This window comes from Equus asinus, chromosome 2, assembly GCF_041296235.1.
Source record: "Equus asinus isolate D_3611 breed Donkey chromosome 2, EquAss-T2T_v2, whole genome shotgun sequence".
NCBI classification, from domain to species: Eukaryota; Metazoa; Chordata; class Mammalia; order Perissodactyla; family Equidae; genus Equus; species Equus asinus.
The window spans coordinates 99080703-99107620 of NC_091791.1; the positions used below are offsets into that span (position 1 = coordinate 99080703).

The window sequence follows — 26918 nt, forward strand, 5'->3', positions numbered from 1 at the left end:
ACAGCTACGTTGGGGTAGCTCTGGCTTTGCAGGCAGCCGGAATCAGGCTCGGCTTGCCCTCACTGTCTGCCTGGGAAGCAGGGACGTGGTGGTCCTGCCAGGTATAGCAATCATTAAACAGCAGGGTCTGTCTGAAACTAAGGCAAGCACTAACCTTTTCCAATGCCATTAGCATTTCCACTAAAAATCTGGCATTTGATAGAGGAAGAAAATGTATTTTTTTTTCAATTGCGAAAAGGTCAGGTATATTTATCTGACTTAATTTATAGTGGATGTTCGAGGCCCTCCTTGAAAGACCACCTCTAGGAGCACAGCCAGCACCCACTTCCCTTCGCTGCACTAGACCCTGCCGGGCCCAGCCCCATGTCCACCCAGGCAGGGCTGCAGCAGCCGCTCGGGCTGGAGGTCAGGTAATACCTCCACACAGCCTGTGCTGTGTGAGGCTCTAACTCTGCCAGCCCGTGTCTGGTACCAACTCTGCCACACCTGAGATCCCCGTGGCAATGGCAATACCAAGCCCTCTTGAACACTGAGAGAAAATTACAGGTTCCCTCTATACCCCCTCCCGCAATAAAGGGTTCTCTTAGGTTGAAAATCCATCTGGAGGAAAAGACGGAGGTGCCCAGGAAATTTCAAGAGGCCCTAAAGCCAATGCCACTAGCCGAGGGGAGACCTTGGAGGTGACTTTGGACCAGGAGGAAGACCCTCCCCTCACCATTTCAGACGATCTCTAGAGCACCGGGCCCCAGGCTTCCTAACCACAGCTCCACAGCTCCAGAAACTAGAAAGGATCTTGCATGGACAGTAGGAAACACTGTTCTCCCTCAGAGACGGGGAAGTCTGGGAAAGAGTCCTCGCTGGAGCAGGGTCGGGCCAGGCTTACTTCAAGAGGAATACAAGAGCTACCTGCATGGTAAGAAGATTTTTTATTTGAAATATAGTCTGAGCAACATGAGTGTAGCCAAGAGGAGGAGGGGCTGGCCTTCCTGGGGCAGCAGCCTCTCTAATGGCACAGGAACAAGAGTACAAATATTCCAACGTCTGTGTGCCCCAAACCCCACTTGCCAGGAAAGGCAGAACAAGGAAACCCAGCTCCTTCTGAAGGGGCCTGCCTCTCGGCGCCCGCCCGCCCTGGCTGCACCTCCTGCTCTCCCGGCTTCCAGACAGGTGTGCTGCCCGAGTGTCTCCCACCCACACAGGCAGGACCAGCCAGCGTGACGATTAATTCTCCAGGACTGTTTTTGGGGAAAAGAATCAGAGAAGACAGGAAGGAAGGGCACGGTGACCAAGGCCCCTCGCCGAGCCAGACTGGGCAGAGCTCTTCCAGAGGCACGGCACGAGCACCCTCACCCCTCGCAGGCTCTGACGGCCAGGAGGAGAGCCGCCATCCGCAGGCCAAGAGAGCTCCAAGGAGGCCCCTGGCTGAAGGCAGCAAGCAGGGAACCTCCCAGAAGAGCACAGCCACTGAGGGGTTTCAAGCCAAGTTGACAGCACTGAGGTTGGGCCACTTAAGCAGCCTGGGGTTGGAAGGACACAGACAAGAGTTGGGGCATCAAGAAGCAGCACAAAGCCATAAATAACAGAAGCAAATTCAGAGCTCTGAGGGTCCTGGGCAACCCCACATTTCCTGGGGCTGATGGACACCCAGCTCTCCACTCAGGGCAGACACTGCTCCAGGGTACAGCCGGCCACACTCACACCGGGGCAGAGGCTTTTATTTCCCACTGTCCACACGGCAGGCGGAGGACGCCACGGCACCACCCCGACTGCACACACTGCAAAGCCTCTGGTCACACCTGAGGGGACGGCGCGTGGCTGTCCTGGTCCTGAGAGGCCTGTGGCCGACTCTGAGCATCCTGGGCACCGTCCTCCTCAGGGGCCGGGCCCAGTGCTCTCCTCATCTCTGGGTCGCCCAACAAAGGCTCGCCGGCACATTCTTCCAGTCCGTTCTCCCTGGTCTCCACGGACATCTCCTCCCCGGAGCCCTCCTCTGGCTCCGCCGCCTCCACCGCCACCTCCGCCGCCTCCTCCTCCTCCTCCTGGTCTCTCACCTTGTGGACGATGAAGAGGTGGCGGCTGAGGGAGCTGGCAGAGGTGTAGCACAAGCCACAAAGGAGACACTGGGCTGTGGAGCTGTCCGCCTGGTGCTGAGGTATGTGGCTCTGAAACTCGAGCCCCGAGTCTGTGGCAAAGCTACATTTCGCACACTGGAAAACGGACTTGTGCCTTTTGGTGGAAGAGACGATAGTGCCATTGCTGGTGCCTGGAGCGTCCCCCACGCCGCTGACTGGTCTTTTCAGATGCTTCACCTGAAAGGGGAGACAGCGTGAGAGAGTCCAGGCCAAGCACGAGCCCGAGCCATGGGCCCCCAGACATGACTAGTGCAGCCCAAGGACTCGCAGGATCACCGCCCAGGCCACGGTCACCGCAGCACCGAACGCTGGTTTACACTTGGTTTGTTCCTTTTTTCAGTTTTTTAGTTTTTTTTTTTTTAATGTAACGTGTGTATGTGACACAACATTCCAAAGATATGGGAAGGGTATGGAGAAAATTAAGGACCTCCTAGCCCACGGCCCAGGCCTGGTCTCCAGGGAATACCTTATTACCTAGGTTCTGTGGCTCCCCCAGAGAGATTCTATCTATGCATATACAAAAATAAAACTGCTGTCTTTCTCACAATGATAGCATGACATGCACACTTTTCTTCACCCTGCTTTTTTCACTTAACAACATACACTGGCGCTCGTCTCCACGAGAGCACACACAGGGGCTTCGTTCCCCTGACAGCAGCACACGACCCGCTGTGGGGACGAGCAGTCCTCCTTGGTGAACGTCTGGCCGGGTTCCATCCTGTTACTGCGCACAGTGCTGCAGTCAACATCCTTGAAGGAACTGCCTTATGCCCAAAGGCACAGATACCTGGCAGATAAACCCTAGAAGCAGAATTGCTAGATCAAAGGGCTTGTGCCTTTGGAGGGAAAGGGAGGGTGTGCATTTTAATCATAGATAGATGTTGCCAAAATGTCAACTGACACCCCACCTGCTAGGTATGAAAGGGCCTTTCGTGACCAGCACCCTTCTCTGAATAGCCAAGAAAGAATGCTCTGGAATTCCAGGCAGCTCAGAGTCCCCCAGACATGCCCGACCCCTCTGAGGAGCAGCCCCCTACCAGGGAGTAGGAAGAGACTACAGTGAGGAGGGGCAACCAGGCTGCTCCAGTAGTTCACCAGAGATGGGAAAAGGGCATGGAATGGGATGAGGTCATAGGACAAGGGGCCAGGGTAGCAGGAATCTAGGCTGGCTCCTCCCATAACCAGTGGGGGCTGGGTGGGTGTGACTCAGCCAAGCATCACCATCCCCACCGACACCCAGCCCGCCCGCCCTGCCTCCCAGACCTGCAGTGAGGCAGAAGCAGCACGGTGTGCATGAAAGCGCTCCAGCGTCCAGAGTGCAGCCCACACCTGAGGACGGGGTCACGGGACAGGGAAACAACAGGAACAAAAGGCTGATGGGCTGCTGCATGGGTATCTGTCCCTGTCCTTTACTTGTGTGGAGTCCCCAGGAGGGTCACACAGGGCTAGAGAGTGACCCACATGGAGGGAAGCTGTCACTGCTCTACGGCCCCAGTCACAGATGGGCTCCCTGTAGCTTCCTCGTGCCCTCCAGCTCCAGGCTCACGGAGCGGGCTGCTCCAGAGGGCAGAGCCCCACACTCACCTGGGGGGAATGTCCACCCGAAGGTCTGACTTTGGACGTCTGGCTCAAATCAGGGTTTCTGATACCATGCATAAGGCTGATGTGGCTCTCCAGGAGGGAGGGCCGAGGAAAGCTGGGGCTGTCCTCTGTGCAATACCTGCAAAAGCACAGCCAGAAGAGGTCGTGTAAGATGACAGTCTCCAGGGCCCCGTGGATCCCGGCAGGACCGGCGGGCAGGTGGAGGCGAAAGCTGCTTCTGGCTCCAGGGGAGAGTCTGGAGGAGGCAGACAGCTGGCTGGGCGGTCCTCAGGCGGGCTGGGTGCTGTTGGGTACCCTAGAGAAATCCAGCCAGCAAGCCAGCCAACAGCAAGTCAGAATATTTCTACTGGCCCTGGGCCATGATCTTACTCTCCACTCCCTCATGCCACCACCCAGAGGCCCAAGTGCTGGGCTGGTGAATGGCAGGAAAGAGGCCGGGGTACGTCCTGAAGCACAGACAGATGGTGTTGAAGCCCAGACAGGCACACAGCCACATCACCACCACTGCTCTCACACCTCAAGGCCCTTCATTGCTGACTGGCAGTGCCGCCCAGGGTCAGGGAGGTGGGAGGAGGGAGGGTTCAGGAGCTACCAGGTCCTAAAAGCTGGTTTCTGACCTGCCCTGATTTCTGATCCAGCCACAGTGTTTTTCCGTTAGAAATTCGCTCATCTCTTGCCTTTGACTCCTGATCTCACGGCAGAGGTACCATGGACAGTTTTTGTGAATCGCAGGCCTCCTGGCTCCCCACTCTGGGAACTCACCCACAAGTGTAGACTTTCTTTACTGTGTCGTGGTTGTTGCGGATGTGTTTGCGCAGGCTGTTGGGGGTGTGGAAGGACTGTTCACACTGCCGACACGGGTACCGCTTCACTGTCTACGGGAGATGACAGAATGCAAAGCATCAGAACCACAAGATAGTTCTGAGTACATCTTTCTTCTCAGATGATGTAGGCAGAAAGAAGGATGCCCCAAAGTCCTCAAGATCTGTGGGACCCACCCTGCCCAAAGCACCAGGAAACCTAAGGGGTTGGACACATAAGGGGGCTCTGACCTCACAGGAAGAAGTCCAGAGAATCTGGCACTGCACTGTGACCATGTCACTATACTTACCCGGCCATGGCTCTTTTTCATGTGGGAGACGTAACTCTCCCGATCAGGAACCCACTCCTGGCACTCCTGGCAGGTCCAGCCAGTGTTCCTCAGCCGGGGCCTGGCCTCAGCCCTGCGATGGGCCTCGGGCCTGCCCCAGCGGCCGGAAGGCAGGGAACTGCCGCGAGCAGCCACACTAGTGGCTGGGGGCTCAGTGGGAACTCGAGAGCCCGGGCGGCTTGAGGATGTGTCAGCTGACGACTGGAGGCTTGACAGCTCGTCCACGTTTCGGGGAACACCGTGGGTGCTCTGGAGATGGGGAGAGTGATTACTGACTGGGCAAGGGGAAAGACGCACGGAGTCAGACCCCTGGCTGAGGCACACGCCCTCCTCCCCCAAGGCATCCCACCTTGACGTGCTGCATCAACTCTGGCTTCTGCAGGAACAAGAGTGGGCACTCAGGGCACTTGAAGACGCCCACTTGCGCCTTACTGGCATTCTGGTAAAAATGCTGCTGAATGTGCCTCTTCTTGTTGAAGACCATTTCACAGGAGCACTTATAAATGAGCCTGAAGAGACAAGCCCCAGGGTGTGAGGTGGCCAAGGCTCTGGTGGCAGAACCACACAGCCCTTCCACCCCATCTCTGCTCTCTCTCGACCAGGGTCAGGTTCCGGAAAGCACTACTCCGAGCCAATGTGGATACTCCCCTGCCTCAGGATGCCGCCAGTGGACTCCAGGCATCTCTGACGCTAGCCCTGGCTCCCCAGTCCATCCAACACCTCCCCCCACAGAACCTGGGCCACTCTGCTCTGCCCCACAGGGTCTTCTGGCCTGCAGTTGCACTCACTGGGAGGGTCTGTGGGGCTGGGTGGGGTGCTGGGTAGTGCTGTGGTCGGAGGTGCTGCTGGCAGTCTTGAAGGCCATGGGGCAGAATGCACACTTGTGGAAAACCTGGCAGTGTCGTTCCTGGATGTGGCTTTTCAGCAAGGCCAAGGTCAGGTGGACAACTCCGCAGTGGATGCACCTGAAAAGCAGAAGTGAGGAGGGGGTGAGACCCAGAGATGGTACTGAGAAAGGAGGAATAGAAGCCAGGAGCAGAGCCATCTCGGGGAACCTCGCTCTCCCAGTCCCTTGGGCACTCAACCTCCCACCCTCCACACGTTCTGAGATCCTGCCTGCTGCCATCTGGCACGATGAGGTCACCAAGGGCCCCCAAGCCCAAGGCGACGTCTGATAGAGAAGGGAAGGGAAACTTCCACACGTTCTGAGAGCCTGCCTGCTGCCACCGGGCATGACAAGGTCACCAAGGGTCCCCCAAGCCCAAGGTGACACCTGACAGAGAAGGGAGGAGAAACCTCCACCTCCCCTCCCTGGCCAGAGGATGTTCTTCTGCAAAGCAAAAACTCAAGCCCAGATAAGAGAAGTTGGTGGGAGAGGAGAGGGAGGGGAATGGTTCAAAAATGACATAAACAGTACCCATGAAAGTGTGACACAACTGTGGGAGTTCAGGAGGAATTTCAGAAGGAAGCTACAGAAAGCCTGTGCCTTCCCACAGGCTGGTAGTGAATAAGCAGGGATGGCCACTGAATAAAACGTACAGTCAGGAAATGCTGTGCCCAGGAAGAAAGGCTCCAGAGTGGCACTGTCCTGTGGACCTTACTGTGGTGATGGAAACATTCTGTACTGCACTGTCCACGTGGCTTTTTAAATTTAATAAAGTAAAATGACCGGTCACACTGGCCACATTTCAAGTGCTCAACAGCCACATGTGCCTGGTACCATCCTGGACCACGCAGCTCATTAGTCCTTGGTGGGACTATAGATAAATTTTTATTTGTTTTTCTCCCTATCAATTTGTATTTTCTGAGTTTTGTCTAGTGAATATAACATTTTCATAATGTACAAACTGTCTTAAACCATTTTTCTGAAATTGAGGACTCTTCTTTTTCATTGTTCTGAAACATGAGGACTATCATCATGTTGGACTCTTCTCTCACTTCAAAATCCCCCTCTATAAACACTGCCTGTCCTTCTTCAGTATCAGAGAATGATGTGAGCTTCCTCCATGCCACTCTGCATCCACACAGCTTCCTAGACCCTCTCATGTGTTCAGTCTGTCCTCCACCCTACACACACACACAGGTCCCCCCACATGAGAAAAGACTTTCCCTGCTCCCAGCTATTTCTCTCGAGATAACCTTTATCTTCCTCTTGTTGCAGTATGGCCTGTTCCCGTAACCTTGACCTCCCAGCAAGCCCTAGAGGAGAGGCTGTTGCTTTACTGAAAGAAAGGACATCCCTTCACTTAAGAATTCTTTGACTCCCAAATATTACCCTTCATTTTACTACATTAGCCCACTTCGGCCATCCACAAAAGTCCTCACAGAATCCTGACCAACTCTTTTGTTTCTCCTCCTTCTGTGTGTGTGTGTTTGGGGGGTGGGGCAAGGGACAGCAAGCTTAATTAGCAATGAGGAGCAGTACACAGTTCACCTCTCCAAGCTTAATTAGCAATGAGGAACAGTACACAGAACCAGAAAGCTGTTTGCAATTAACTCCAATGAGCATTCATTACTAAATGCGCACATGTTTTAAATTAGAGTTTCTACACAAACTACTTATTATATTTTCTTTTCTCTCCTGCTAAACAAAATAGTGACCGACTTCTAGCACACAGAACTACTTCCATACCACAAAGTATTAAGAGGAGAAAAAAATCCACGTATTTCGAAATTCATCCAAAGTGGCCAAGCACACCTGTGAAGAAGCTCTTCAGTGGCTTTATTTGTGCAGTTTGACCAAACTCCTGCAGGCACAACATAAATATACTCTTCAAAACCACAACTGAAAATCCATTCTATTTACCTCGTAGACACTCTTCAGACAAACCTCACGGAAAGCCAGAGCATGAAGAGGTAAAACGACACAGGCCAAGGAGCCTCCACGGAGGCCTGAATTGTCCAGGTTGACAGATGGATGAAAAAGTGTGCAGAAGAGAAATCCACCCCACGACACCACTCCTTACCAATCGTTTAAGGGAAAAGAGACAATTATAGAACCAGATGTTGTTAAACACATAAAGTTTTCAAAAGGATAAAGAGCAGTAAAATATTTAATTTTGCCAACAATCACAAACAATAAGTAACATTAAAAAGTCTAAACTTGCTCCCTTATATCGTCATTGACTACTCTCCAAATTATCAACAAAAAGCAAAATAATTTATAAAATTCTAAATATATATAATGTCTATATACATTTTACATAAATATATATACATAAAATATATATAAATGTACAGGCTTTATACATCTTCCTCAAGAAAAGCAAAATTAATACAAAACATAAAATATTATTGTAAGACTCTATAGTAGAGCTCAATGAAATGGAACATAGGTACCTTTTGAGAATTTACTAAAAAATATTAATACCCACAGAATGAGAGAAAATATTTGCAAATCATATACCCGACAAGGGACTCGTATCTAGAATATCTAAAGAACTCTTACAACTCAATAAGAAGACAACAACCCAATTTAAAAATGGGCAAAGAATCTGAACAGATATCTCTCCAAGGAAGATATACAAATTACCACATGAAAAGATGCTCAACACCATAAGCCATCAGGAAAATGTAAATCAAAATCATGAGGAGATACCACTTCACACCCACAGGGATGGCTACAATCAAAAGTCAGACAATCGGGGCCAGTGCCGTGGCCGAGTGGTTAAGTTCACGCACTCCGCTTTGGTGGCCCAGGGCTTTGCTGGTTCAGATCCTGGGCACAGACATGGCACTGCTCATCAGGCCATGCTGAGGCAGTGTCCCACATAGCACAACCAGAAGGACCTACAACTGGAACATACAACTACGTACCGGGGGGCTTTGGGGAGAAGAAGAAGAAGAAGAAAAAAAGAAGATTGTCAACAGATGTTAGCTCAGGTGCCAATCTTTAAAAAAAAAAAAAGTCAGACAATAACAAATGTTGGCAATGATGTAGAGAAATCAAAACTCTTATACACTGCTGGTGGGACTATAAACATGGTACAGCCACTTTGGAAAACAGCCTGGCAATTCCTCAAAGAGTTGAACATATAGTTACCATTTGACCTAGCTATTCGAGTCCCAGGAATATATCTAAAAGAACTGAAAACATATGTTGCACAAATTGTACATTAATGTTCATTAGCAGCAACAGTCATAATAGCTAACAGATGGAAACAACCCAAATGTCTAGCAACGAATGGATAAACAAAATGTGATATATCCATACAATGGAATAGCATTCGGCCATAAAAAGGAATGAAATAATGCTGTCTGTTATAACATGGATGAATCTTGAAAACATTAGGCTAAGCCCACATATTATATGATTCTATTTATATGAAATGTCCAAAAGAGGCACAACTATGAGATAGAAAGTAAATTAGTGGTTGCGTAGAGCTGGGGGATGGAAAGATTGCAAATATAGGGTTTCTTTTTGGGTGATGAAAATGCTCTATAATTGATTGTGGTGACTGACTGTACAACTCTGTGAATATACTACAAACTGCTGAATCGTACACTTCAAATGCGTGAATTGTATGGTATGTGAATTATAACTGAATAAAGTGTTATAAAAAATATTAATAGCCGAAGATCTTAAGTATAATGAATACTCTATTAGTGTGTATGTCTTCTGAGTTCAACCACAGATCACTGAAGATTTTAATGTCCATGTCTTCAGTAATCCCTCTAGCTGAATCACAATACTTTTTTGTCTGACATCTCTTACAAAAAGGCTTCATAAACTGAATTGCTGTTGAGACACTATGTTTCTTTTTACTCTTACAGAATAAAGTAAAATATTTAATTAAAAGACAAAAAAATATACTATTAATCCAGCTGTGTTATCGAAAAATTCTTGGATTCAAGATTCAAAGATAAAAATTCAGGTGTTGACTGCATTGCTATTGGATTGGACTGGATCTTGAAACAAGCAGCACACACTTGAAAGCCATTTTCAAATGTCACAGGATACTGCAAAAATGCACGTTCAGGTGTTTGGTTTAAAAATGTAGTCTGGGATGCTGCCAAACAATGCTCTTCCACAACGTGGTGGCAAGGCTTTATATAACCCCATCTCTGGTTTGTTTTGCTTCTCGTACATTTTAGGTTCTCCATGCTCCATAACAAGCAAAAGAAATTAGTCTACATTGGAAATGTTTATACCAAGATAGAAACCTGGGAGTCATCACTAACCCCACACCCCCATATACAAGCTATCATCAAGTCCTAATGCACCTACATCCTCAGTTTCTCTCAAATCTACCTCCTGTCCATCCCCACAGCCGTGCCTTAGCTGAAGCCTTCAGCAACTCATCTGGACCATCACACTTGCCTCTCAGCCAGTCTCTAGTCTCTCCCCTCTCTAACAGCTGTGTCAGCTTCCCAAAATGATCTTTCCGAAACACAGGTCTAGCCGGATCACTCCTACGCTGCAAGTCTTTCTGTAGCTAGCTCCTCACTGTCCACTGGATAAAGTCCGAAGGTCTGCCAAGGAACACAAGGTCTCGCACGGCCTGGCCTCCACCAACTCCCTAGTCTCCTTTCTCACCATTCCCCCCAGTTCATCCCGACCCACATCTATAGGAATGCCTACCATTCCTGCAACCCCTCCTGCGTGTGCTGGGGCCCCTGCCTATACCCTTGCCAGATATGCTTTTCCCCTTTCTTCTGCCTGAAAACCTCCCATGATCCCCTCTGTGAAGCTTTCCTGGCCATTCCTCTACTACCGGACCTACCCCTCTGAGTTATAATTACTCATGTACATATGTTTGTAACCTACCCGACTGAAGCCCTCTGGAGGGCAGGAGCAGTGTCTTAATCATCTTTGTATCTTGAGTGTCTGGCACAATGCTAAAGACAATAATAAGTACTCAAAAAAAGTTTATTAAGTGAACTAAATCAGTAAATTTTTTAAAATCTAAAAGAGGAGAAAACTACTAAATTTGGGCAAAGTTAATTTCTGAAAGTGAAATAATAAAATAAAACATCAGAAGACGTAGAAACTCCCAACTGCAGTAAATCAGTAAAGGAGACCCGATTGGGTCAATGTAAAAGTTACAGATCAATGAGCTTTGGAGGGAGTGTTCCTCCCATTTTGATCCTTCTCCTGAAAATGACTTCTTGCTTACATATGTTTGATACAATGGAGGAGATTCAGTCTAAAATAGAGTTTTCTTGGTTTTACTATGAGGCGATCATTTTTTTCATTCTCAGGTTTTTGCTTGCTTCTCATAAGCTGACAAAAACTAATGAGCACAAAGATCCTGGAGCCTTTTGAGTTTCGCAACTTGCAGCTCCATGTGAGCAAAACTGAGAGCATTTGAAAGTACCGCAGTTAGTAAATTTACTATAGTACTTTAATATGTCACACACAGCCACTTTGTAAGCAAATTAAATTTATATACTCTTAGACACCAAACTGACAAAGTGAATGTTATATATATACTAATGCCCCCAAAACCCTCCCCTTCGAAGCTATTTTTTTAAATGTTTAACTTTTTAAACTTACTCTTTTCCCCCTTGCTCTTCTTGTTCTCTACAAAATAAAAATGTCTGTCTACGTACCAATCAACATTCTTGTCTCATTAGGCTAGAGCCCAGGCCTCTTAAGACCAAAACTCAGTCTTACATGAGCTCTGGTCCAGAAAAAGGACCAGCCACTGGGCAACCCCGGGACAGCACGCCAGACAGCACCCACCTGTAGCCCACCTTGCGGGCATAGTGCAGGCAATTCTCCTTTACGTGGGTCTGGAAGTAGGCAGAGCGACAGAGGGCCCCACACTCCGGACAGCAGTAGGGGGACTTGTGTGCATGGATCCGCTGGTGGGCACAGAAACTGCACTGGTTGGGAAGCAGCATTTGGCACACCTGGCAAGTCTAGGAAAGAACACCAAGAAAACAGTTCATGCAGGTGCGGCAGCTCGTGGCTCTCCAATCAGAGCTGTCTGGCTTTCCTAGGAGAGGGGTCAGAACCACCTCCTCTCCCACCTCAGCTCTCTGCCAACTCTCCTAGGATACCTGTGACACCCCAGGCCTCATTAGGTGTTGATATTGATACCCAAGTAAGCTTTGCCTCTCATCGTATTAACTAGAGAGACACCTGACCCTGTTTTCCCAAAGATTAATCCTACCTCTAAAACTGTGGGTGTTTCTTCCCTCTGGCTTGACAGAGGACCAGCTTTTCTAGAGGCCTAAGGCACTTCTTGAACTCTAAGACCTCACTACACCGCCAGACTCACCAGAACCTCTGCCCTAGCTCAGCAGAGGCGGGTCCTACTCAACACCTCTAGTCAGATGGTTCGGTGACTCCAAAAACGGACCTGAGCCCATCCTGGTTGGTCCTCAGAAGCCCCCAACACAGACTGACTGGGTGGCCTTGCCAGTTTCCATTCCCTCAGCCCTGTTTGCTCACTCTGAGGGGTGCCCTGAGCCACAGTTCACCACATACACCCACACAAAAGGGCAGAAAAGGCAGCAGCTCCTTTGTTTCTGGCCCCAGGGGAGAACCAGGGGACAAGAAATCTGTGGCCCCACTCACTGAAGCTCTCTAGTGGGCAGTGCCCAGACAGCCCAGAGCGGGAAAGCAAGGGACTGAGCTGGTGCCTGCATCTGGAGAGGCCCTTCTTGGCAAAAGGAGACAGCTGCTCCACTCACTGCAGGACCACTGAGCTGGGGTCAGAGGAGATGCTCAGAGGAACAAGTGCTAGGGAAGACAGGAAAAGGTCTCCACCTTTATCAGTGACATCCAGAATGTGGGACCTCTACAGGACAAACAACCCAGTTCTTTCAACAGACAAATTGCAAGGAAAAAAATAAGGTAGAGAGGGAAGGGGAACTTACAGATTAAAGGAGACTTAAGGGAAATTTTCAACAAGTGCAATATATGGCCCTTGTTTGGATCCTAATGATTCAAGCAAGCCATGTGTAAAAAGAAATGAGACAATCAGAGCTATTTGAACATTTATTTGATGATAATATTGGGACATTTGACACTTGTATTAAGATTTGCTTATAACAAAGAATTATTAATTTTGAGATGTGATGTAGTATGTCTATTTTTTTTAGGGAGAAAAAACCCTTATCTTTTAGCGATACATACTGAAATTATAATTATAGACACAATGACACTGGGATTTGTTCAAAAATAATCCATTGCAGGAAGGGGCAGGCAAGAAAATACATGAAACAAGATGGGCCATGAGTTGGTCTTTGTTAAATGAGGGCTCATTACACTATTCTTTCCACTTTTATATGTTTGAGACATTCCACAATAAAGAGTTGGGGTTTTTTAATTTATATATATATATAAATATTACTCTAGGTGCAAAACAGTAAATAAGTATGTTAAGTTTGTGTAAGAAAAGGACACATATTTGCCTATATTTGCAAAAAAGGAGCAACAGAGTGATAAAGCAAAAGCGAATAAAAATGATTACCTATGGAGAAGGAGGGGGAACAGGGTGAAAGGTACAGGGACAGAAGCAAGACTTTTCTGAATGTATCTTGTTTATAGTTTTAACTCTGTAATCACATAAACGTTTTACATAATTAAAAAATAATAATATAAAGTTAAACTAAATAAATAAAAGAACTCCCTAAATATTGAAAAACAGAAACAAATAACCTAACTACATATCAAGTTGGTGACATAACCATACAGAGAAAGAATTATCACCAGTGATCTTTAAAACAGTGTTTTAACTTATACATCCTTAACGTGATAGATTCTAAGGACAAGAACTGAAAATACACCCGCAACTTTATACAGTTGTCCTAAGGTTAGAAATAATATTGGTTTTGATATTTTGAAATTTGTGTGTCTGAATATATGTGTGTGTAGTAGGAAAATCTTAAGAACCAAGATTTTCAGCATAAGATCATTTACATAAAAACCTGAAAATCTTACATTTGAATATCAGTATAAACTCACGATCTTTCTTTTCTCTTTTTAAAAGTTTACAGTTCTTAGCTCTAGCCACTGAAAAGGCCTAGAAACAAAGATATAGCCAGTAGCACTGAGCATCTCTGGTACCCAGAATGTGCCCTCTAAATACCATTCCTCAAAAGAAACCTGGCTCCTTGGGGAAATGGCTGATTCCAGGTTTAGCACAAGACTGTGCCCAGGACACCTTCTTGGGGCTCAAAGTAAGGAAGCTTCTCAGGCTTAATGAGGACACAGGAGCCAACTTGAAGGGGCTCCTACTGACCAAAGATGGGATCACTTGAGCATCAAAAAGAATGACTGAATTCATGAACATACAAAATATATAAAAACCAATGAGTTCATTCTAACACTAACTAAAACTAACAGAGGAGGTTACCTCACACCCATTAGGATGGCTACTATCAAAAACAAAGAAAATAACAAATGCTGGTAAGGATGTGGAGAAACTGAAACTCTTGTCCACTGTTGGTGGAAATATAAAACAGTGCAGCCACCGTGGAAAACAGTATGAAGGTTCCTCAAAAAATTAAAAATAGAACTACCGTATGATCCATCAATTCTACTTCTGGGTATATACCCAAAAGAATGGAAAGCTGGGTCTAGAAAAGATACTTGTACACCCATGTTCACAGCAGCATTATTCACAATACCCAAAAGGTGGAAGCAACCCAAGTGTCCGTCAATGGATGCATAAATAAACAAAATGTGGTACATACATAGAATAGAATATTATTCAGCCTTAAAAAGGAAGGAAATTCTAATATATGCTATAATATGGATGAACCTTGAGGACATTATGCTAAGTAAAATACACCAGTCACAAAAAGACAAATACTTTAAGATTCCACTTATATGAGGTCCCTAGAGCAGTCAAGTTAATAGACACAGAAAGGTGAATGGTGGTTGCCAGGGGCTGTGGGGAGGGGGAATGGAGAGTTGTTTAATGGGTACTGAGTTTCAGGTTTGCAAGATGAAAAGAGTTTGAAATTGATCGCACAACAATGTGAAAGTACTTAACACTACGGGACTGCACACTTAAAAAACGATTAAGATGGGAAGCTTTGCATTGTGTGTGTTTCACCACAACTTAAAAAAAATAATAGAGAAGGGACTCTCAAAACACTACTTGAGGTTGTTAGGGCATCAACTGTGAAAATTGTTAACTAAGGGAAACAAATTAAGTCTCTATCCCATTTTCCAACATAACCATATTTCAGGGTAACCAAATAGCCCTCATGGAAGAGGGGAAGATGTTTTATACAGAATTCCAGCTAACAAATGAAAAAGAAATAATGAAATTAGAAAAACATCCTCTGTAACTCCTAATAAACTTACTGCCTCAAGCAGCAATTACTAACAGATACAAAAATCATTAGGTAAAAGACAGGGAATTTTACAATGAAGGGATCTTAGAACATCACCACCTGAGCTCACTGATCAAGTTGAACATCATTAAAACTGAGACAGTGATGCACTCTGAGCCCCTGAAGTCAGGACACACGAAGAACACAGTGCTCCCCTCCTCAAAACTGAACCTGAATCTAATCAAGTCTTTATCGCCAACTTCTAGGCTACAGACAAAATATGGGGCAGAGAAGAACAAACTAACTGCACGAGGAAGCAATCAGTCAAACCCAAAATTGTCCTGGAAAATTCTCAGGAAGCAGTCAAACCCAGAATTAAAAAGTCTCAGGACACATGACCCAGTTTTCAACAAATCAATGACGTGAAAAAAAGGGAGGGGCTGGAGGCGTGGAGTGGAAGGAGTTATTGTTCTGGATTGAGAAATTCAAAAGAGATAACAAACAAATGTAACGTGCGGTCCATGTTTGAATCCTGATTCAAAACAAGCCCAACTGTAAAATGACAATTTTTTGACGTGAAAGGAAAATTTCAATGTGGACTTGTATTAGGTAATATTAAGGAATAATTATTAATTCTGTTAGGTGTGACAATAACATTATAGTTAAGTTAAATAAAAGCTTAAGAACAAGAAGAAATAGCGTCTCTGTGCTGACATCCTATCCAACAAGGTGGCTGGAATGCCAGGGGAGGACCTGTGCAGCCACTGCGGAGAGAGGCACGTCCGGTCCCGGGGCAGACTCCCAGGAAGAAGGACGGAGGCCCAAACGTGCTGCCCTGCAATCCCTGCTCTAGAGGGGAGCCCAATGCCACCCCATTCGTCCCCTGCCCGCCCCCGACACGGCCCAGAACCTGGGTACACTCTCAGGAAACCCAAGTCCACCAGCCCTCAAGGTTAGGTTTTGATCCCAGAGCTCAAGCTTTACCCTTTCTCTGAGACTCAGAGGCCACATTTATTGGCAGGAGATTTTGTGAGGGATTCGAACGAGGCTCAGAGAAGCCTGGCAGCCTTCCTGGGCACTCCCTCCCTTCCTGTCTGGGGGCCTTTTTGTCCGGTTCCCACCAGAGAAGAAAGACACAAAGACGATGCAGGATAAGAAGGCTGGCAGCCTGGGATCCTACACCCAGACCTCTGCCTGCTCAGATTCTAGAAAGCAGGCGAGGAACAGCGTGGGAAACACATCACAGCCCAGGCATCAGGCCTCGACTGGCAATGGCTCTGATCACATGACTCAGAAGAAGCAATCCCAGCCCAAGTCAACCACACTGGTACAGCAGGACTACCTGAGGCCCCTGAAGAAAGGGCCCAGGGTGGCCACACTCCACCTGACTCATCACGAAGAAAATGCCAACTAAAACAGAGAAGGTGAAGACAAGAGACAACAGCAGCCCTATGGCATCTTGCCGGCCCTTTTGGGGGCTGCCCGGCAATTCCACCTCCTCTCTCTACCCAACACTCCCAAGGCTGACATCACCCCCAACAACTCCTTGTTCCTCAGATGCACTCTCACAAAGCTTTGTTCCCTATACCTGGAACACCCTTGCCCGTCTCCCTCCTCCAAGCTCATCCTTGCAGGTCCACCTTCCAGGTCAGGTCCACACAGCTCCTTCCCTACACCTGGAGCCAGCAGGCAGCAGTCCCTCCGAGGCACTCTATGCAACTATGTTTATAAGCCTCTCCCAGCCCCAATCTTCCTCTGCCGCACACTGTAGCTGTTTGGGTGGTGAGCCCTGCCCTTGCTGAGCCATCGTGAGCTCCCAGAAGAACGGTACGACTCCCTCCTCTGGCAGCCCTGCGTTTGACACAGCCGCTGTGCACACAGTGGCACCTGGAACACACATGCAAAGCTCATCGGCCACCAACAGGGGTGCAGGCCCCTGCTGAACAGGAGTAAAAGAAGCTGTCTTGCTTTCCCCCCAGGCCTCTGTAGCCCTGGTTCAGGGAGGCTCAATGAGGGGTGAGCTTAGCTAAGTCGTGAGTCCACCTGGAGGAGAAAGAAAAGAGCCTTCTGGAGGCACATCTGGAGGCCTGCCTCTTCCTAGGGGCTTGCTGATACAGACAACCGCTGACATAGAGGGTGGAAAGGGTATTTTCAGCAACAAATGCCCTTTTTAAAAAAAGCCACATCTCATCCAGCATAACCAAGAATCAGCACAGGCTGATGAGCATAGTTGCTTTCCTGGAGTGGTGAGAACCAGCTGAAAGATGAGGGCCCCAAAAGCCTCTGCCACGGGGTCCACATGTCAGTCTACTCTCCTTTCCACATCAGCCCTGCCACGGGCCCTACTGCAGTTTCCCCTAAGAGATTCTGCAAAAACAGCTGTGTCCACCGCAGGGCAGAACAACTTAGTAAAGACACGGTTCTCAGAAGTACAGAGTGAGGAGTGGGGCACTGACACACCTATCTCTGTCCCCAAGTTCTTTGGGCCCCTGCTAAGACAGCTGACAGAGACCAGGGGACCATCCAGTAGAGCCCCAGCCCAAGCCCGACAGTGGGCCCTGACAGCCCACCGGAGTGGGACTAAGTACCCATAAATATACTCGCTAAATTTTCAGGGTCTCCCCTCAGTTGTGGGCAGGACGCTTTTCCCAATAAACACCAAGCACAATATGTTCTGGTGGGTCACTAACCATCAAGCAAGATGTCCTCTTCTAAGACTTGTAGGATGCCACCACTGCCCCCACATCAATGAGCTTTTTTCTCCATGCCCAGTCATGGAGCCCGTGTGCACCAGGGGCCTGACACCCATCACAGAGTCTGCTTACCAGCCCCTGGGTTTCCTCCGTCGTCCTCTGGAAATGTGCAGCCATAGCCATGTAGTCGTGTATCTGCTTGTGACATTCGAGACACTTGATACTGTGCCGGATGAGCCGCACGGGGTCTGGGTAGAGCGGCAAAGCTGGAGGGGGAGGGCTGGCACTGCCCAAAGTGAGGCCATGTTTGGGGGAGGCGGGGGCGGCCGGGGCTGCTGGTGCCGTGGAGTTCGCAGGGGCCGACACGAACATTTGGTCTGCAGAGATGGGCTTCACGAGCAGCTGAGAGCACTGCATGACAAGCCCCTTGCTCTTGTGGTCGCGGGCGTGCCGGAGCAGACTGCACTTGTTGAAGAAGAGCAGCGTCTGGGAGCACAGTGTGCACAGCACCTCGATGTGGACGCTCCGCCGACTGTAGTGCTGGCTCAGGCTCTTCTCTAAGGCAAACGCGTCCCCACACTCCAGGCAGCAGTATCCACTGGCCGGCACGTGGATCCTGCTGTCCGCAGGCGGGCTGAGATTTGGCGCGTAGAGGGGCACAGGGTTGGAGCTGTGGAGGACCTTGTTGAAGACCTCCACCACCAGTGGGGCGGCCTTTTTCACCTGGTGGACCAAGGGCACCGACATCTGCGTCAGCTGTGTCTGACTCCGCCTCTGCGCCGAGGACTTGGCCGTCACTGATGCGGCGACACTGTGGGGGACCAGGTTCAGGTTGGCCAGGTGCACGGCTTTGGGCAGGAGGTTGGCAGGGGCCGGGGTGGATGCCTGCAGTGCTGTGCTCTGCTGTTGCTTCTTGCCCATCTGTGAGCCCGAGGCAGCCCCCTTTGGGGCCCGGGACCCAGAGCTGCAACAGGGAGATGAAGATTCACTGGCCTTCGTCACGCTCTCATCCCCTTTCCTGTCATCCTGAGGGCTCCCCGAAGTGGTGCCCACCTCAGGAAAGTGCTCTGCTGCAGGCAGGGCAGTGACCTCGTCCTCTGGCACCTCACTCGGGGCCTCAGCAATGGCGCTCCCTAGAGGTGACCCAATAGGGGACTTACTGGGATCATCAGGGTCTGGCAGGATCCTTGTGACCGTCCGTTTGATTTCCCCCGATGATGTCTTAATGGTTTTGATTCTGACTTTGGGAATTGCTGGTGGGGAGCTGGCAGCCACAGAAGGGGAGCCTTTGCTGCTGCTGTCACTGCAGATGCTCCGAGGGCTGTCCGATGGCTTGATACTCTTCCTAGTGGCCTCCAGAGGGCTCCGGGGACTCTTTGGTGACTTGGGCATTTTAGGGCTGCCTTTGGAGCCCTCTTTAGTGGGCCCTGAGGGATCCTTTGTGTGGCCAGGCTGATCCTCCTTGGTGACACTGGCCACTCTTTTGGCCTGCAGGGCCACCAAGGCTGCAACACAAGAGGACAGCTTGGAATGAGCTGGCTTAAGACGCTGCCTAGGAGGGACTGATGAGCAGGTACCAAGCTCGGGGGCAAGTCCCTTGGGCTCTCCAATACTGTTGCTGGAGTGGTTGTTGAACTCCAAAGCTTCCCCAAAGAACCGACTGGCATCCAGCTCCTTGTGAGGTTCCACCGCCTTCTGCCCACCTCGCTCATGTTCCTGCTGACTCCCCAAGGGCAAGGGTTCTGGCTTGGGTTCTTTCTTACAAAAGTGATCAAACATATGCAGCTCTGGGACTGGAAACTTAGACAGAGCCTCCAGGACTGGGCCCCCGACAGACCCACACCCAGGAGGGGGTGGGAAATAACTGTCAGAGTGCTTGGGCTTCATCCCAAACCCATTATCTTTGATGGCATCCTCAGATTCGGGACTGGAGATCGGACTGAACTGGTTAAAGGTTGGTAATGGCTCTGACTTGGAAGGTTCCAGCTTGCTAGGGAAACTCCTGGCACTGTCTCCATTCATGAAAGTGGAATCAAACTTCCCACAGTTGTGGCCCAGGTTGTGGGGATCTGGAGGCAGATCGGAGCCCCGGAATCCATTGTGTAGGAGGCTGGAAGCAATGTGGTCTTTCTCTGCTTCAAACGACTCCTGGCGGCTGGTGTTCTTGACAATGACACTCACGGCCGGCACATCTGAGGCTGATCCTGAGTGAGACAAGGACACGCTCTCATCCATACACATGCCTGCAGGTTTGAGGGGACTCTCACTCTCCTCACTGGGGGTCTGGATGGCTTCCTTGGCATCAAGGCTGGTGGGGTCTGGGATGTCAAAGGCAGCCAGAAGGTCATCAAAGTCTGGAGTTTTCATATCCCCCATGGCTGGGTGCTGGCAAGAGCTGTAACAGAAACAGAGAACTGAATCAGTGATCGCTAGGATCCTACTGGACTCTGCTCTGCATCATCGTCATCCCACATCCATTACACTAACACACACACGGCCTGCATGCCCACGATAAACCCCACACTACGGGAAGTCACACGCCTGAGTTTTAACCCAATGGGTTTGCAAAATGCTGGGGATGTTGGGCAAGGGGTGGAAAGAGAAGTTTATATGTAGTGACAAGCCTACCTGCAGGGCCTAAACCTCAATACCTGGAAATTCCTGGCTGGCTGCATAGCCAAAAAGAGGGTACGCTCATACTACATGCCCTTGATTTCTCAGAGAATATCACTCTTCCATGATCACATGTACAAGCAAAAAACCAATCACTCAGCCTTCTTAAAAAAAAAACACAAGGGTTACGTCAGCCTCATGGCAAAATGAGCTCTTCCCTTAGTCTCTCACCCCTAACATAGAGAGACATTCAAAACCTAGCAGAGGACATTCATACAATACAATAGACGTCTGAGAGATCCACACAGCCATACGTCTGAAGGTGGAGGTGCTGGACCCCTGGGAGGCAGTGGAAGCAGGTAAGGGATCTCCTCTCTCTCCTGAACAGCAGCAATCTAGCGCATGGGACCTTGTGTGGCAGCCAGCACACAACAATGAGAGGAGATGGGGGAGAGGGCAGCCCTCTGCAGGAACACCTTCCCTCTGAGACTGGCCTCCCAGCCCGTGCAGACACTCTACACAGAGGCAGCTAAGTAATCGCAGGGGTGTCTTCAGCAAGCTGAGCAGCCCAAGAGGGCAAACAGCAAGTGGAGAGCAGGGTCGCCTGGGATCATGCACATGAAAGAAATCACCCCACCCTATCCTTGCACCTGGTACACCAGCTCGCCTGGTCAGTCAGAGCAGGGGACCCCCAGCAGAGCAACTGTGCATCTACGTTTGTAAAGCAGCAGCAGCCAGCAGGCAAATGCAGATGAGTCCTGTCAACACAGCTTCCAACGGACAGGCACATCTGCCAGAGATTACAGCAGGCTCAGAGGACACAGCTTCTGCCCACCAGGTAGAACCTGCAACCAGATATTACCACTATGCAACAGCACTAGTCCACCCCATCAAATAGTATGAAGAATTATATTAACACTCCAGACCAGAAGGAAAATGACAAGTACCCAGAAATCAATCCTGAAGTCACAGAAATTTACAATCTAAATGACAGAGAATTCAACATAGTTATCATAAAGAAACTAGTAACATAAAGAAATCAACAAGTTACAAGAAAACTCAGAAAGTTCAATGAGTTCAGAAATAAAATTAATGAACAGAGGGAATTCTTCACAAAAGAGATTGAAACTATTAAAAAAAATCAGAAATGTTGGAGATGAAAAACACAATGAGTGAGATCAAGAAAAATCTGGAGTCCTTAAACAACAGAGCTGATATTATGGAGGACAGAATTAGCAATTTAGAAGACAGAAATATAGCACTGCTTCAGATGCAGGAGGAGAGGGAACTAAGACTAAAAAGAAATGAAGAAATTCTCTGAGAAAGATCCTACTCAATTAGGAAATGCAACAGAAGGATTATAGGTATTCTAGAGGGAGAAGCAAGGGAGAAAGGAGCAGAGAGCTTGTTCAAAGAAATAATAACAGAACTTCCCAAACCTGGGGAAGGAGCTGGAACTGCTTGTAAATGAAGTTAATACAACTCCTAACTACATCAATGTAAAAAGACCTTCTCCAAGGCATATATTAGTAAAACTGGCAAAAGTCAACGACAAAGAAAAAATATTAAGGGCAGCAAGGCAGAAGAAAATAACCTACAAAGGAACCCCTATCAGGCTTTCGGCAGATTTCTCAGCAGAAACCTTACAGGCTAGGAGAGAGTGGAATGATATATTCAAAATCTGGAAAGACAAAAACCTTCAGCCAAGAATATTCTATCCAGTGAAGACATCCTTCAGCTATCATGAAGAATAAAAACTTTCCCAGATAAACAAAAGCTGAGGGAGTTCCTTGCCACAAGACCCTCCCTTAGAAGAAACAATCAAGAAGGCCCTCACAGCTGGAAAAAATGAAAAAGAAAGGGTTTACAAAGTTTTGAGCAAGGAGATAAATAGAAAAAAAATCAGAAAATTGCAACTCTGTATTAGAACAGGCTAGCAAACAATCATAACATTAAAGATAAAGAGAAGTAAAACATAAAAAATAACTATAATCACTTCATTTTAACCACAAACTCACAACACAAAATGGAGTAAGTTGTGACAACAATGACAAACAGTGAAGAGGAAAGGGATGGAACCTGCTTAGACTAAGGAAATAAGAGGATATCAGAAAATGGACTATCTCATCTACTAGATCTTATATAGAAACATCATGGTAACCACTAAACAAAAAATCAGGACAAAGACACAAATGATAAATAAAGAGAGAACTGAAAAAACCATCATAGAGAACCACCAAACTGAACTGGCAGTCCAAAATACATGGGACAAGAAACAAGAGAAATACAGAATAACCAGAAAACAAGGATAAAACGGCAGTATTAAGCCCTCATATATCAATAATCACTCTAAATGTAAATGGATTGAATTCTCCAATCAAAAGACACTGAGTGGCTAGATGAATTAAAAAACAAGACCCAACAATATGCTGCTTCCAGTAATCACATCTCAGCCTAAAGACAAACACAGGCTCAGAGTGAAGGGAGGGAAGACGAGACTCCAAGCTAACAGCAAACAAAAGAAAGCAGGTGTTGCCATCCTTATATCAGACAAAGTAGACTTCAAGATAAAAAAGGCAATGAGAGACAAAGAGGGGCAGTATATAATGATAAAAGGGACACACCACCAAGAGGACATAACACTTATAAATATATATGCATCCAACACAGGAGCACCAAAGTACATAAAGCTACTATTAACAGACCTAAAAGCAGAAATTAACAGCAACACAATAATAGCAGGGGACCTCAACACCCCACTTACATCAATGGATAGATCATCCAAACAGAATGTCAACAAGGAAATAGTGGAATTAAATGAAAAACTAGACCAGATGGACTTAATAGATATATCTCTATATCTATCTATCTATATAGAGAATATTCCACCCAAAAACAGCAGAACATACATTCTTCTCAAGCGCACATGGGACATTCTCAAGGACAGACCATATGTTGGGAAACAAGGCAAGCCTCAATAAATTTAAGGAAGATTGAAATCATATCAAGCATCTTTTCTGACCATAATGCTATGAAACTAGAAATCAACTACATGAAAAAAGCTGGAAAAGTGGCAAATATGCAGAGTCTAAGCAACATGCTATTGAACAACCATTGGATCACTGAAGAAATTAAAGGAGAAATTTAAAAAATCTGAAGACAAATGAAAATGAAAATACACCAACTCATATGGTATGCAGCAAAAGCATTCCTAGAGGGAAATTCACAGCAATACAGGCACACCTTAACAAACAAGAAAAATCTCAAATAAGCAATCTTAAACTACACCTAACAGAACTAGAGAAAGAAGAACAAACAAAGCCCAAAGTCAGCAGAAGGAGGGAAATAATAAAAATTAGAGCAGAAATAAATGAAATTGAAACAAAAAAAAAGTAGAAAGAATCAATGAAACTAAGAGCTGGTTCTTTGATAAGACAAACAAAATAGACAAACCCTTAGCCAGACTTACTAAGGAAAAAAGAGAGAAGGCTCCAGTAAATAAAATTAGAAATGAAAGAGGAGAAATTACAATGGATACCACAGAAATACAAAGGATTAGAAGAGAATATCATGAAAAACTATGTGCCAATAAATTGAACAATCTAGAAGAAATGGATAATTCTTAGACTCATACAGCCTCCCAAAACTGAATCAAGAAGAAATAGAGAATCTGAATAGACCAATCGCAAGTAAAGAGATTGAAACAGTAATCAAAAACTTCCCAAAAGTCCAGGACCAGATGGCTTCTCTGGAGAATTCTATCAAACATTCAAAGAAGATTTAATACCCATCCTTCTCAAATTATTCCAAAAAATTGAAGAAGACAGAACACTTCCTAACACATTCTACAAGGCCAACATTGCCCTGATCCCAAAGCCAGACAACGACAACACAAAGAAGGAAAATTACAGGCCAATATCGCTGATGAACATAGATGCAAAAATCCTCAACAAAATATTGGCAAGCCAAATACAGCAATACATTAAAAGGATCATACACCATGATCAAGTGGGATCTATACCAGGGACACAGGGATGGTTCAACATCCGTAAATCAATCAGTGTGATATACTACATTAACAAAATGAGAAACAAAAACCACATGATCATCTCAATAGATGCAGAGAAAGCATTTGACAAGATCCAACATCCATATATGATAAAAACTCTCAAGAAAATGGGTATAGAAGGAAAGTACCTCAACATAATAAAAGCCATATATGATAAACTCACAGCCAACATCTACTCAATGGGGAAAAAGTGAGAGGCATCCCTCTGAGAACAGGAACAAGACAAGGGTACTTACTCTCACCACTCTTATTCAACATAGTACTAGAGGCTTTGGCCAGAGCAATTAGGCAAGAAAAAGAAATAAAAGGAATCCAAATTGGCAATGAAGAAGTGAAACTCTTGCTGTTTGCGCATGACATGATTCTACATATAGAAAACCCTAAAGAATCCATTGGAATGCTATTAGAAATAATCAACAACTATAGCAAAGTTGCAGGATACAAAATCAACTTACAAAAATGGTTGCATTTCTATACTCTACTAACGAACTAACAGAAAGAGAACTTAAGAATACAATCCCATTTACAATCACAACAAAAATAATAAAATATCTAGGAATAAATTTAACCAAGGAAGTAAAAGTCCTACACAATGAAAACTATAAAACATTATTGAAAGAAATAGATGACGGCATAAAGAAAAGGAGATATAGTCCATGCACATGGATTGCAAGAATAAACATAGTTAAAATGTCCACATTATCTAAAGCAATCTACAGATTCAATAGAATCCCATGACATTCTTCACGGAAATAGAACAAAAAATCCTAAAATTCATATGGGACAACAAAAGACCCCAAATAGCTAAAGCAATCTGAGATAAAAGAACAAAGCTGGACACCTCACAAACCCTGACGCTGAAATATACTACAAAGCTATAGTAACCAAAACAGCATGGTACTGGCACAAAAACAGACACACAGATCAATGGGACAGAATTGAAAGCCCAGAAATAAAACCACACATCTATGGACAGCTAATCTTTGACAAAGGAGCCAAGAACATACAATGGTGAAAGGAAATTCTCTCAATAAATGGTGTTGGGAAAACTAGAGAGCCACATGCAAAAGAATGAAAGTAGACCATTATCTTACACCATACACAAAAATTAACTCAAAACGGATTAAAGACTTGAAGGCAAGATATGAAACCATAAAACCCCAGAAGAAAAAATAGGCAGTACACTCTTTAACATTGGTCTTAGAAGGATCTTTTTGAATACCATGTCTACTTGGGCAAGGGAAACAAAAGAAAAAATAAACAAATGGGACTACGTCACACTAAAGAGTTTCTACAAGGCAAAAGAAACCAGGAACAAAATGAAAAGACAACCCACCAACTGGGAGAAAATATTTGCAAATTATACATCTGACAAGCGGTTAATCTCCAAAGTATATAAAGAACTCATACAACTCAACAACAAAAAAACAAACAACCCGATCAAAAAATGGGCAGAGGATATGAACAGACATTTTCCTGAAGAAGATATACAGATGACCAACAGGCACATGAAAAGCTGTTCAATATCACTAATCATTAGGGAAATGCAAATCAAAATTATGAGATATAACTTTACACCTGCTAGAATGACTGTAAGTAATGAAGACAAAAACCAACAAATGTTGGAGAGAATGTGGAGAAAAAGGAACCCTCATACACTGCTGGTGGGAATGCAAACTTGTGCAGCCACTATGGAAAACAGTATGGAGATTTCTCAAAAAATTAAAAATAGAAATACCATATTACTCAGCCATCCCACTACTGGGTATCTATCCAAAGAACTTGAAGTCAGCAATTCCAAAAGTCCCATGCAGCTTTATGTTCACTGCAGCATTATTTACAATAGCCAAGATGTGGAAGCAACCCAAATGCCCAACAACTGATGAATGGATAAAGAAGATGTGGTATATATTTACACACACTGGACTACTACTCAGCCATAAAAAAAAAGACAAAATCACCCCATTTGCAACAACATGGATGGACCTTGAGGGTATTATGTTAAGCGAAATAAGCCAGACAGAGGAAGATAAACACTGTATGATTTCACTCATATGTGGAAGATAAACAAATACGTGGACAAAGAGGACAGATTAGTGGTTACTAGAGGGGAAAGGGGTTGGGTGGTGGGCATAAAGGTTAGAGGGGCACATATGTATGGTGACTGACAAATAATAATGTACAACTGAAATTTCAGTGTTATAAACTATGATGACCTCAACAAAATTTTTTTAAATGCATGGTTCAATACTTCCTTTCCTTAGGAAACTTCTGATTCATATATGAAACTTGGCTATAACTTCTGCTAATTTACTTTTTTTTGTTTTTGAGGAAGATTAGCCCTGCGCTAACAGCTGCTGCCAATCCTCCTCTTTTTTGCTGAGGAAGACTGGCCCTGAGCTAACATCCATATCCATCTTCCT

General features: G+C 46.3%; 1 protein-coding gene across 3 annotated transcripts in view; it reads right to left on the reverse strand.

Moving 5' to 3' along the window:
• Positions 1-907: 907 nt before the first annotated feature.
• ZNF592 (zinc finger protein 592) overlaps positions 908-26918 on the reverse strand; it is a 48876-nt gene continuing 22865 nt past the window's right edge. For all 3 annotated transcript variants that reach the window (XM_014842623.3, XM_070494764.1, XM_044760871.2), the window contains 8 exons: positions 17946-20208; positions 11570-11748; positions 5673-5849; positions 5234-5393; positions 4846-5133; positions 4497-4609; positions 3717-3852; positions 908-2309 (listed from right to left, as the gene is read on the reverse strand). In XM_014842623.3, the coding sequence (XP_014698109.1) occupies positions 1791-2309; positions 3717-3852; positions 4497-4609; positions 4846-5133; positions 5234-5393; positions 5673-5849; positions 11570-11748; positions 17946-20189 (3816 nt within the window). In that variant the 5' untranslated portion in view covers positions 20190-20208 and the 3' untranslated portion in view covers positions 908-1790. The remainder of the gene's footprint in view (positions 2310-3716; positions 3853-4496; positions 4610-4845; positions 5134-5233; positions 5394-5672; positions 5850-11569; positions 11749-17945; positions 20209-26918) is intronic.